Below are 13,680 nucleotides of genomic sequence, written 5' to 3'. Positions count from 1 at the left end.
TATTAATAAACAGATTAGATAACGTACTTTTAATTTCTCCAATCGTTGGGTTACAGCGAGGAAGGACGTGCCATGTTGCGCTTCAATTCGATAACTGAGAATCCATCTGACATGGAGAATAACAACAATAACAATGTTAAGAGGGAAAAGAAGGAGGCAACTGTACAAAAATCGTCGAATTCAAAAGCGGTGCTTGCGCAGGTGAGCTATACATATAATTAGATGTATATGAAATTACTTGAAACAATTTTCGTTAACATTTTAATATTGTTGAATCGTAACACACACACACACACACACACACACACACACACACACACACACACACACACACACACACACACACACGTAGCAGTGGATTTCGGTGAATTAAAATCCAAGAATTGTTTAAACCTGACGAGAACTATTGTCGGTAAAAAAAATTGCTTTTCTCTTTGCTCACTATCACTCACGTGTAAACTGATGACTCTCGTACAAAGGAAAATTTGCAACGCAGCAGAGGCGTACTGCATGCTCAACTACGCGAGATCAACGCAGATATTCTGGATTAGTGCCAAAACATTTTTCCGTTTAAAAATAGATAGAAAGGTACCAAATACAATATATACACCATTTTTCATCACCCGCGCTTTCTACGTGTTACTCGACGTTTTATCTTTTTTTCGGAGGAAATATGTATCACCTACGACAATATAAGTATTTTTATTTTTAAAAAACGCTGAATGCGGAATTGTGCTATCATTTCTTCAGAGAAATATAAAATTCTAAATTCTGCACACAAGCTAATTTATTACAAAATATAAATTGTGTTTCTTTAATGTTTCTGTAATATGCAAATTGCGTTGCGTTGTAACAAAAAATTTCGTTTACCTTGATGATGACTTGGCTCATATATACGCCTATATTATTTTTTTTTTATCTCTAACACGTTATTTACTGCATTTCGCAAGTTACACATCTGTGTATATACATCTCGGGCAGCGAGAATTCTACTGAACCGTATTACCTTGAACGTCATAAGGCGCATAAATATCCTCCAGCAGCTTACGTCAGTATCTATGAACCTGGAGAAACGAGACAAATTCCACGCGATGTAATAGCGATTTAAGTTTTGTAGAAAGAGCAGCGAAGCGGCTAGTAAATCTTGGCGGGTTGTCAACCACAGGTTTCTTATCCTCTTTTCGATTAGTTCGGGCTTGCTCCTGTACATGACTATATATCCGTTTGGGAACTGCTCCAAGGTTCTTTCTCGCGACTTCAATTCTTTTGCGACAAAAACTAACAATAAGTAAAAGAGCCGAGGACCACATGTATCGTGCGAACGTTAATCTTTCACCGCAGTGAAACTGAAGCGGTGAAAGATTATGTCCAAACTTACACGTGCCAATCACTTAACGATTGACATCTTTTCTCATCTTCAGTTATTTTAATTTAAAACTGCGGAATTTAATGATAACTGACTTTGAGATATAATTGATCGATGTATTTGAGATATAATTGAGCGACTGTATACTTCTTCATTAATTTACCGTGTTGAATAGAATACTGGAATGTACGATATAATACTGCTAACAATTACGGCGAACACAATGGATTAACAATTAATGATTAATGATTGAATTGTTCGTAGTGTTTAGTAACAGGTGCAGTATTATTGGTGGCGACGGGAGGTGGCATGCCGATTGGTTACAGCGCTGTTATGTTGCCGCAGCTATCAGATGAGAACAGTACCTTTCATGTGAATCGCGAAACTGGTTCCTGGATAGGTAAGATCGCATGTTTAACAATTCTGTTCTTGACAAAGAGATATTCGACAGAAAATTCTCACAAGACTTTTACAAAGCAGGAAATAAACTTTTATCCTGTTTTGGAAATAAATAACATGCTAGGAAACGTTACATTAAATCGAGAGATAGGTAAATGTCACGCGTAATTTTTATACTTGAGATTAGTGAGATTAGTGATCCCTTCGCAGAGACCTTGCGAGTTCAAGAGCCAACAAGCAGGTTCAAGGTTGCACTATCATGACCCTCGCGCAAATGAAGCGATCGTTGAGCCGATCATTGTAAACTACATGATGTTACTGACCTACATACTGTCTCATTGGATAATTGAGCTTGTCTCTTTACCAATGAGTGTCAAGGCCAAGTTCGTGCAGGAAGGATACCGATTACCGAAAGTATATGTATGAGAGCCTTAATAATAGAGATGTGCGAATTATTTGAGTACGAATTGAATTGAATCGAGTCGAATTAGGTAAGATTCAATTCAAGTTTAAATCTCTGTAATTATAATTCAAATCATTCTAAAAATTTTGAACATAAGAGATTCGAATCATATGTTGATCATGTGATTTGAACATACTTATGTAAATTAAATGATTTTTTCTTACTATACTGTATCTTTAATATAACTAGAAATTGCAGAAAACGGACAGACTGTTCATGATATTATGACAGCAAGGTACTCTGTTCTTGTCGCATTTCTGTTGTATTATGGCAAATTGTAATGACAGAAGCTAAGTTTAAAGCGGACACAATGGATAGAAATTTGCTCTACGGTCATAATCGAATTTGCTGGCATACTGCTAGTTGACATACTGCATTTTGTCATCTGGATAATTATCAATTTAATTTGATTCGAACAAAAAGATGAAATTTAATTCAATTTGGCATAAAAAACGGTTCGTATATCTTTACTTGATAATGCTCAATGTCATAATTAATCGATCACTTGAAAAATGTATGATCCTTCATAAATGCCATTTGAATCGGTCGAGTGATTTTATTTTCATAATCTGAAGAATTAAAGAGCGGCCAGTATATGAATTTTAATAATTTTCCTCATGCATTCCCGTTTATTTCGCGCGCACATCGCGTACGAGCTATGCAAAATACATTTGCCACCCTAAAGTACAATACATTATACATGGTGGAAAAACAACACACTGTCTCAGCACATAATGCGGTATCACTACTTATATAGCGTGGAAATATATTTTATCACGTCGTAAAATTTTTGCGATGCTCAGCATTATACATTTTACAGTTTGCAAATGGCGATGTGTGTCTGCTACTATAAAAGCCACGCATTTATGTATAAGGAGCCACATGAGGATCCGTAATTTCGCTTAATGTCGATTCCATGGATAGCAATGATAAAGCAATAAAAAATATCTTTAAAAAAAAGCTATACAGAAAAGATCTCGCTTGCAAAATAGACTACAAATCCAGCGAGGATAATAAAGATTAATTAAAGAACAATATTTAATGATGAAACTATCTATTGAAATTATCGAAAGTATTTGTCGTGTAGACCTCGATGGGACGTTTATTAAATTATAAAATTATAAAATATATAAATACAATTAATAATAAAAATCTTGTGTTTGTAGTTTAAACAACTATGAAAAAGTTTTATTATATAGCGTGGAAATATATTCTATCACGTCGTAAAAAGTTTGCAATGCCGAGCACATTATACATTTTACTGTTTGCAAATGGTGATGTATGCACATCTGCTACCGTAAATTACAATAATTTCAAATATTAACATAACAAAATATCAAGATATGGATGTTAAAAATAAAATAAATATTTCTATGTAGCATGTGCAATCACAGTTATAGTAAATACAACTATTTTCCTAACATTTGTTTATTATTTACACAATAATAATAACACAGCAGTAATAATAGCTATAATTTAAATGGTTAAAATAATTGTAAACATATAATTGTTTTAGTAATAGGAGGATGGAAGAAAGAGGTGGAGAATATTATTCTCTTTTTTTTAAATAACTCATTAAATATTAACGCGACACAATTTTTATCAGAAGTGTTAGCTACAGTATTACTGATCATTCCATAGGCAGAAATTTATTGGGAATATATTATAGCATGTTGATATTATGAAGAGAGAGGAAAGAATGTGTTTGTGAGATAGCGAGAATTGTGAAATACTAAAAACCAATGTTACAAAAGATACTTTTAATTATACAAAATTGTAAATTAATAATCCTTTATAGATTTTACACACTAATCAGTGTCACAAAACACTGTTTTATAAACATTTTATAAAATATATTTTATTTAAACAAAAATAATTTTTAAAATAATTTCTTTGTTGCTAATGCTAGTAAGCATTATGCAACGTTCACTGTGAGGTTGTAAAGTTGCAAGAGTAATGTTACGCTCATAATGCAAATAACTCACAATCATTTCATGATCCCTCTCACTATATGATATAATTTTATATGTTAAATTCAAATATACACATTAAATTTAATTACATTATTTAAAAATTGCATTCAAGATCTTAAAGCTAGACCAAAGTTAAAAAATTAATATCTAATATATTTCTCAAAATTAAGTAGAATCTGTAAAAATCTCTGCTACAAAACTGAAATTTAGCATTAATAAAAATGCATTAATGATTAATAACCATCCTACAATGTTAAAAATTGGCATCGGAATTTAATGAAACGTAATAGAAGCAAATTTCAAGCAGGTACGTTAAAGAACATTTAATATAAATTTAATGTTGTCAAAAATGCATTACATTCATGCACAAGATTGTATTTATTGAGACATTAAATTTAATGTACGTTATATTTAATGTATCAATACATTAAATTTAATGTACATTAAATTTAATGTTTAACTTAAAAATACATTAAATTTTATGACATTTTTAACAGTGCACAATGTCTAAATAGGCTGTAATGAAGTAATTTTAATGGTTGTGCTTAGAATCCAATGCGAATTATACGAGATATCTTATCACCCCACATGTATTTTATAATCCCTGACTTTCCTCTATTTTAGTAATGTTTAATAATATTTAAATAAAACAAATATCAATCTCTCCAAAGACAGCAGCAAATCACCACTTTAGTTGAGATAGTCATCAAAATAGATGTATCAAGTGAGATCATATCTTCGGTCATGAAGGACCGACTTAAGAGGAAAATTTATAAAATATTTAGATATATCATAATTAATCCATTATAAAAATGCACAATTATTTTCAAATTATAATGTAGAAATTTTGTAACTAAATATTATATATTCAGCATGACAAAATTTTAAATAAAAAATTAAATAATTTCTAAAATAATTGTAAAATGTTTATAACACAAATTTTAATCTTTTTTTTGACAAATATTATTTAGAAATTTTATTCCGACAAAACTATTGCGTTGTAGTTATTTTAACGCAATATTATTGTGAAAGTTTTGTCAATTCCATGATCTTATTATTGTGTAATATTAGTACAACGTGCCTATCGGAAGAGCTTCCAATTATTTTAAAATTAGTGATACTTATGATAAAAAATATCTTTTGTTTATCATGCCTCTGTCTACAAGATTGCTTATAAGATTAGATAAGACTTAAAGAAGTTATTCTGAAAATATGCGAATCATGCACATCATGCACATGTTGAAAGTTTGTCGGCAAACACATGAAATATGTTGTGAGGTCGAATTGCGACCCGAGAGTCGCTCATGCTTTCGCATGAATAATTCCTCCATTACAGTTCGGAATTTATTTTGCTATTTATCATGGGCGACTATCGTCTCTGGCAGTTGCATGCATCTTTTACAATGCTGATTGAGATGGTTCATTTGATGATCAATGATTTTTAAAAGTTCAAAAAATCATTACTCAATACTTGGAAATGACGTCTCAGAATTCGTGCCACCCATAAGTCGTCCTGTTAACACATTAAGGTATTTTGTCACAGTCGAAAGCATTATTAAATGGGCACATACCTCTACTAGAGGCCAGCTATGCAAATTTTTTATGGAAAACGGAAAGTATAGAAGTCATGCTTATTCCATTGTAAGAACCATAGTTTTCTTTATTCCATATTTAAATTTTATTTAAAAAATTGTACAATATATTTTTATTTAAAAGTAATTTATTTTACTTTTATTAACAAATATGAAATAACGCCATTCAAATCATGTTTTTAAAACGCTCAATCATTATAAATTAAAAATGGCTCGACTGAATGACTTGCAATGGTACTTTTTCTACGTATTAAAAACAGTGCCTGAAGTAAGATTTTTTGCGTTACTTAGTTACATCAGGAAGCGCGGGTAAAATTTATAGTAAAAAACTGCTAGGTTGACTTTGGCTAACTATACATTGCTCAAACGCAATATTTAAAAAAATGCCCACGTCAAGCACTAAATCATAATTTTAATTTTATGCTTGCGTTATTTTACTTGTTCATAAATCTTATCAAAATAATAGTGGTTACTGTTCTTAAAAACATGTTTTAGAAACTTTAATAGAGACTTCATTTTATATTATTCTTTAATAAAATTTAAATATTAAATAGAGAAAGTTATTATTTCTACAATGGCATAAATACGACGTCTTTCTGTCTCTTTTTGTTTTTCCACGAAAAATTTGCAAAGGCCTGTTTTGACTCGTCTAGGTGAATAAATCCCTTTAATACATTGGTTTCAGGTATCACGGAACAACATTTGTTTTTAAAGTCTACAATGTATTTAAAAATTTTGATTTTAACTTTATTATAAACATAAAACAGCATTTCTTTATAAAAGTTGAATTTAATCAAAAATTAGATATACATCACATTAAAAAAATATAACTAGTGCTTTATGATAAGAATGATATAAATCTGTGATTTGCAAATCTATTTTAATACTATAAGGACCAAATTTGACGATCTTCTGGGTAGACAATTAAATAAAAATTTAACTATAACATATAATTGAAAAAAAGTTTTTATTAAAAGTAAAAACATGGAAAATAATAAAGTCACAAAAAAATATCATGTAGAAGTAAAATTGAAAAAAGTTACGGCTGTAATTGAATTTTACGAGAAGCCAAATTGGCTACCTTGGTCCTTCTAATATTAAATATAATTTTATATCTGAAAAGAGAAAATTATGTGTGCATAATGTATTAAATCATAAAATAAAATTTAAATATCTGTATATTAACACATTATGTTAATAATAAAATGGACTAAACGATAGATTTCTTTCGTTCTTTTATAAATATATTCAGCAACTTTTTCCTTGAATTGAGAATGTCGTAGCTGTTTTGCGTCTGATTAAACTTGGATAACTCGTAAGATCGTTCTTTACTGACAAAGGTATGTATAACAAATCCCTTTAATTTCATTAAAGTGGAAGCAAGAGAGTAAAAAGACAAACTCAATGTAATGGGACACTGTGTGATACTGATTGCATTCCCCGTGGATGCACGGAAAATGTCAATAGCATCGGACAAGAAGAAGTGGAATTGCAATTTGCATTAATTAACTAGCGCTACGTGCATTCCGCAATGACAATTTCATTGATGTCGGAATACGAATAATAAGGGCTCGATAATAGCTAGATCAATACAATCGCGTTATTTAAAAAATTTTTACTTCCTCGAGTGCAAGTTAAAATAGTTATCAGCTTTGAAAACTTTTTCTGTGTATTATGCACTTCTAATTATAAAATGTAAATTTTTACGATACGGGCTAACTTTTCTCATTTCCGGCAGAAATGCGCAGCCTTGTATCTACTCTGATGATCGTCTTATTCAAGTATGCATGCAATGTACTCATAATCTTATCCCCTTAAGTCACTGAATAATAGCAAGAGTAATCTGAGTCAACAGCCCTTCTTGCGACGTCGCGTCGATAGAAATTTTCAGTACATTAAGTACTTTCTGCGCGGGCATCTTGTAACGTATCGATAATTATGTACGCGATGATAATGCACGATTATGACCGTGTTATTGCGAGTTAAACTTCTAACATTTAGAACAGAGGCGTCCTACGCTCAGTCCAATAATAGTGTCGATACACGCGATCGTAAATAGATTGTTAATTGCTTTATTATTACGTTCTGTGATGTATAGTAACGCTTTAACAAAACTTGGATTCTACGATCACGCATCGATTGTGTGTCGTTCAATATGTTCATTAGTGCACAAATTTGCATTTACATCGCGCTTAGACGCCCTAGACTCCAATTTCATTAGCTTTTTATGGTACACAAGTACCTAAACGGACGAGAAAAGTGCGTTAATGCTACCTTCCAGATTCTTTGTCTACTTTAGAAAAGCTAGCATTGAGAAAGATGTTAGAAAGAAGGACAGGATAGAGTATTTGTATTTCTTCTTTATACACGGAACAAAATTAATAACAATTAAAATTAATGTATTTTATTTAAAGTAATCACTGTTTGGACTAAAAAATTGATATATTTTAATATAAAATATAAAATATCTTGTAATTGTTTTTTATAACACATTTATGCCAAGAATAAGATAAATCAATTAGTCAAACATATTTTAAAAAAAAAACAATTATGTGTTTTGTATGCAGTGTTGCGCTTAGAGAAATTAAAATTTATTTAGATACAGATAAAATAAATTACATATAAATGTATCTTACATTAGAAAGGATAAAGATGATTTAATTTATCTAGATAATTTGCAGATAAAATCGTTATCGAGCAAAAAACAATTTAGAATATGAAATATGTTTATATTTTAATTTCTAAAATAATGTTTTTAAAAACAAAAATTCTTCAAATAATTATAGTAAGAACAAATATTTCTCATTTTTAATTATTACGCAAATAAAAACTATAATTAAAAATATAAAAAAATATAAATATAAATCACATTATATAATAACTGACAAATTTTTTTGAAAAAGTTTACAAATTTATAGTTTTGGGGAAATTTTTATATTGCACTACTGTTGATTTAAATTGCGTTTCGATATACATATTGCCGATATGTATATTGCCAGTAAAAAATTTATAGTTAGTATTACGTGTCTATAGATTTTCAGTATTAGCAATAAATTTTGAAATCTTGAAAAAATTTATTAGGATAAATGGTAATTTGGAGCTAAAGACTATTGTTTAATTATTTAATTAATTAATTAGCTAATTAATGTGATATGGTTAATTCTTATGATATTCATTTTATATAAAAAAGAAACAAAATTTTGGAACATATATAAAAGTCGATACAATAACGTAATCAACCGGCCAACTTCCATATCACGCCGAGAAAACCAGTTCTCGTCCGATCACTGAAGTCAAGCGGCGTTGAGCACGGTTAGTACTTGGATGGGTGACCGCTTGGGAACACCGTGTGATGTTGGCCTTCAATTTTTTTTTGTTTTTTTTTTTAGGCAAGCACATACATAAACATTTATAATTTCTTTTTTTCCCTTAGAAAATAATGAGAAAAAATTTTTATTTTAAATTCAAAGAATCCATTTTTGAAATATCATTTTTTTATCTTATATTCAATATATTAAAAACTTTTCTGGGAACTTACAAAATATTCAGGGTTGGTTAAGTTAATATTTAATATTTTTAAAATTAAAATTAATGGTTTAGAAAATAACTTTCGGCCCAATCAAATTATGATGCTTCATTTTCACTATTTGCATTATCTCAGATAATTTAAAAACATAATTACAAAGATTACATTTTATTGCGCACTACTTACCGCGCTTTACTCGTATTTGCTGTCTTTATGTTATCATTATTACCAATTTCACGAGTCTTAATTATTCCGTTATATTTAAAAACATAATATTTCTTTATCAAAAATAACGTACAGTATAATAATTTAGATAAAGATAAGATGAGATTATTTCTTTATCTAGATGATTATCTAGATAATTTTATATAGAAAGCGACAAACACTGTTTGTATTTATTTAATTTATTTAATTAATTCATTTCATTATTATGTGCATAAAAGTATAAAAATACGGTTGTCAAATAATGAATAAGTTATAAGATATTTTTATATTAATTTTTGTGTTAAAATATACCAATTTTCAAATTCGATTATCTCAGAAATAACATATAAAAAAATTTATTCTACGTTTTTCAATTATTCTTTCACGTAGATCACCTTCTTCCCGGTTGTATCGCCATAGGAATATCGGAATACTGTAAAATTTTTTTAAAGACAATCTTAAATATCAGCAATATTATATCCTTATTTCAATAATAGTTATTTAAAGCATAATTATTGTTTTGATAATAATGGTATTAAAAACTCTACTTCTTTAAAAATATTATTATTTTCTAGTGATACATTTTTTTAAACACATGAAAGTTATGAATAATAAGAATTATTTATTTGTTGAAACTGTATAAAATTTCTTTATGTAAACAAGTTATGTCTGTTTAATTCAACATAATTTCATTTCAACATTTATACTTCAAAAAAAAAAAAAAAATCTCAAAATAAAAGAATCTTCTTTTGTATATAAAGTATGGATCAATATAATTGTTAAAGTGACAAATTTTTTGTTACTTCAGCTTCGATACACAGTCTGGCTACTCCTGTCGGCTCACTGTTATCAGGACCACTTCTCGACGCGATCGGCCGACGAGGTTGCCTTCAACTGTCATCGATTCCCTTGTGCATAGGATGGTTGATCATCGGTTTGTCAAGGAGCGTCACTTCTATTTTAGTAGGGAGAGTCATATGTGGTGTGTCTGTAGGATTCATGGCGGTACCTGCTCAGGTAAAAATTCCATTTAAATTTTATGACCAATATTTTAATAATACAAAATTTATGATAAAAGACTTTCCGATTGGTTCCGTAGTTGGATGCAAATTAACGTTGCATATTTTTATTCAAAGAATCATAATTTTTTGCATAAAGTTATGATTTTTTGGATAAATATATGCAAATTAAAATTCGTTGATTTAATTTACTTACTTAAACTTTCATTTAATTTATTCATTATCATTGTACGCTTTCTCGCTCATTAAAATATTAATTTTACGTGGCATATATTTTTAATGCACAATGACGTTAATACAATTATCTTTCTTGTGATCGGTTTAACTTTTCTCATGAATGAACTCTATTATCATGTGTGGTTTTCTGTTTGACCAGCTTGACTTTTATTATTTATTTTATCGATCGGTTTCTTTACTTATTTCACTATTTTTCTCTTGTTAGAAGTACAGTAGTAAAAATTTGTAGCATTTAACAATGCTGTTACCAGTTATCCAAGCAGATGATTCAATTTATTAGATTGCAATGGAATCAATTAGAAATTCTTTTACCAGAAATTGCGTTCTATTTTATTTTATTTAAATACTAATTGTTAAATTTAAATAGAATTCTTTTATTTTTTCAATTAAAAAGTCGCATTACCTTTATACATATAATTAGTTACTTACTGAAATGTCATTGATATTAAAAGATGAAAATTACTTCAAACCATACGTTGTGATCTGTAAATTCAGGTATTGGTGGGAGAAACAGCTTATCCAGCTCTTCGGGGCTTCCTGGTAGTTGGCTCGTTCGCTTCGTACTGCGCCGGAATCCTGCTGGTTTATGCTCTCGGCGCTTCTTTTAATTGGGACATCGTGGCCTTCTATGCCATCATACTTCCTGCTGTGGCCTTTGTCGCCCTTTGTTTAATTCCCGAAAGTCCCGCCTGGCTCATTAAACGGAAGAAAATTGAAGAAGCCAAGAAAGCACTTCTATGGCTCAGAGGCGGTGATATTGAGCAGGTAGGATGTCGTAAATTTTCTCACTTCAACAATACACAAAATTTTTGTCTAACTAAACTGTGAAACTAACGTAGCCGTGCAACAAATGATTAAAATTGTTTCAATTAATCAGATGCTTAAGGAGACAGAGTCGCTTGAAGCAACTATAAAAGCTGATCTCGCTAAAAAGTCTGAAAATACCTCGTTTAAGAAGAAGATCTCCTCGGCGATGTCTACAATGCGCGATCCGGGTGTGATAAAACCATTGATTATCATCAACGTGTTTAATGCGTTTCAAACAATCAGCGGGACGTACATTGTTATTTTCTACGCCGTTGACATGATCAAGGACATAGGTGAGAAGGAGCTTCAACGTTTTATTTTTTGGGGAAACTTTAAATTTCCAACTTTATAATGGAAATCTCTAAAGATAGAAGAGACAACAGGATAATTAAAATACGGCAATTTTTGTCGTGCTTTTCTTGTAGGTGAGAGCAACGTGGATAATTATTTGGCGGCTGTAGTGACGGCAGCTATCAGGTTTGTTTTCTGCATTCTCTCCTGTATTTTGTTACTTAAAATGGGCAGACGACCCTTAGGCATCGTTTCGGCGCTCGGCACGGCCTTGGCCTCGTTGGTCCTCGCAGGATATTTGATTGCCAGAACGGAGGGATCGTCCGCAGATGTGAGTACTTGGATTTGCATCTCGTTTTTTAATTTGTTCAATTTGTTAGTAAAGTTAACAAATGATTTCAGGTCTACGTGTTGACCGTATGTTTGTTGTTTTACGTCGCCGCAAATACATTGGGTCTATTAACACTTCCTGGGCTGATGACAGGTGAACTCATGCCGCTGAGAGCTCGTGGTGTCGGCGGTGGATGCATCTTCTTCGCCTTCAATCTGTTTCTGTTCTTCTTGATCAAATCCTTTCCATGGGTAAAACATATAGATAAAAATTTTTATTGCAATTTTATATCATTTATCAGTTTTAATAATACAAATAAATAGAGGGTAACTCCGGTAAATACGCCGCACTGATCACAAAAATTTAATTTATCAAGTATTCTTTTAAGAAAAATGAATTATACCAATAACAATTTCTTATTGTCTACTATTATAAAATAATTAGAAATGCAAAATAATTATTTTCTTATATTTGGAAGAAAAACTTAAAAAAACTCTTGCATTTTTGTTGTATATCAAAAGTGGTGGGAATTATAGTCATTTATGAATGAAACAAAATTGGACAAAGAATACAAGAGTTTATATTTCCGTATACTTCATCCTTTACTATCTCTTTACATTAATGTATTACGAAATTATCAATAACCTTCATATTTCCTATTATCTTCATTTATGTCTACTCTTTTTTACTGATTTTTGCAGCGTAAATACAATGGAATTACTCTATGTATATATTTTAAAATGTTGTACGTTAATAGTTCTTCCCTTGAAAAAAAAACTAAAAATGTTTCAATAAACTGATTACTATATTAGTAACTGAGGATGTTTCAATTAACTGAATAGTAATCATCAGTTATTGATATAGTAATCAGTTTATTGAAATATTTCATTAATATGTTAAATGTGTTAAAGGTAAATAGCGTAGTTGGCACTACGGGAGTCTTCATTATCTTCGGCGTCTCCTCTCTTTTGGAAGCAATTTTTATTTATCTTGCTCTACCAGAAACGAAAGATTGTTCGCTTCAGGAGATTGAAGAATACTTTCAAGTAAGAAAATTTAATTTTAAGAAATGGAACATATATACGAGATTATAAATGGCCACAGCATGATAAATATATAATTGTGTTTTCACAGCAAAGTAACTTCCTGTGGATAAATAGAACACGAACGAAAAGAAAGGATACAGGAATGCCTGCGAGAGCTGAATCTAATTGTTTAATTCCTGTATCCGAGTGTAAATAAGAACAAAACGTGAATAGAATTTGATATGACTGCGATATTATTTTTTATATAATAGAAATAATTGTATATTTTTACTATTTCAAGATATCTCTATAAGAACATCGCATTCTTATACAAGAATATGTGCGATTAGGTTTAAGTGAAAACTACAGAACACAAACATGTACACTCTCAAGTTGAAAGCTTTAAGTTTTATGATATTTGAATAAAACATTTCTAATAAGAAAATA

At 30.2% G+C, this 13,680-nt stretch overlaps 1 protein-coding gene, 1 long non-coding RNA gene and 1 other non-coding gene across 4 annotated transcripts in view; 2 read left to right on the top strand and 1 right to left on the bottom strand.

The window, feature by feature from the left end:
• The window catches only part of LOC120358719, a 25,097-nt gene extending 24,352 nt beyond the window's left edge, over positions 1–745 (bottom strand). Inside the window, exon 1 of the long non-coding RNA XR_005575603.1 lies at positions 453–745. This is a non-coding gene — a long non-coding RNA (uncharacterized LOC120358719). The remainder of the gene's footprint in view (positions 1–452) is intronic.
• The window catches only part of LOC105197048 (facilitated trehalose transporter Tret1-2 homolog), a 19,030-nt gene extending 5,350 nt beyond the window's left edge, over positions 1–13,680 (top strand). For both annotated transcript variants that reach the window (XM_011163248.3, XM_039453837.1), the window contains 9 exons: positions 57–201; positions 1,631–1,766; positions 10,332–10,540; positions 11,275–11,544; positions 11,657–11,879; positions 12,012–12,208; positions 12,280–12,459; positions 13,120–13,254; positions 13,343–13,680. In XM_011163248.3, coding sequence (XP_011161550.1) covers positions 57–201; positions 1,631–1,766; positions 10,332–10,540; positions 11,275–11,544; positions 11,657–11,879; positions 12,012–12,208; positions 12,280–12,459; positions 13,120–13,254; positions 13,343–13,450 — 1,603 coding nt within the window. In that variant the 3' untranslated portion in view covers positions 13,451–13,680. The remainder of the gene's footprint in view (positions 1–56; positions 202–1,630; positions 1,767–10,331; positions 10,541–11,274; positions 11,545–11,656; positions 11,880–12,011; positions 12,209–12,279; positions 12,460–13,119; positions 13,255–13,342) is intronic.
• LOC113005646 lies at positions 9,036–9,154 on the top strand. Its single transcript, XR_003269554.1, has one exon. It is a non-coding gene; the product is annotated as a 5S ribosomal RNA (ribosomal RNA).

The sequence above is a fragment of the Solenopsis invicta genome, chromosome 9, assembly GCF_016802725.1.
Source record: "Solenopsis invicta isolate M01_SB chromosome 9, UNIL_Sinv_3.0, whole genome shotgun sequence".
Taxonomy (NCBI): Eukaryota; Metazoa; Arthropoda; class Insecta; order Hymenoptera; family Formicidae; genus Solenopsis; species Solenopsis invicta.
Note: the sequence above shows the minus strand (reverse complement) of the source record. Positions and strands in the feature narration are given on the sequence as shown.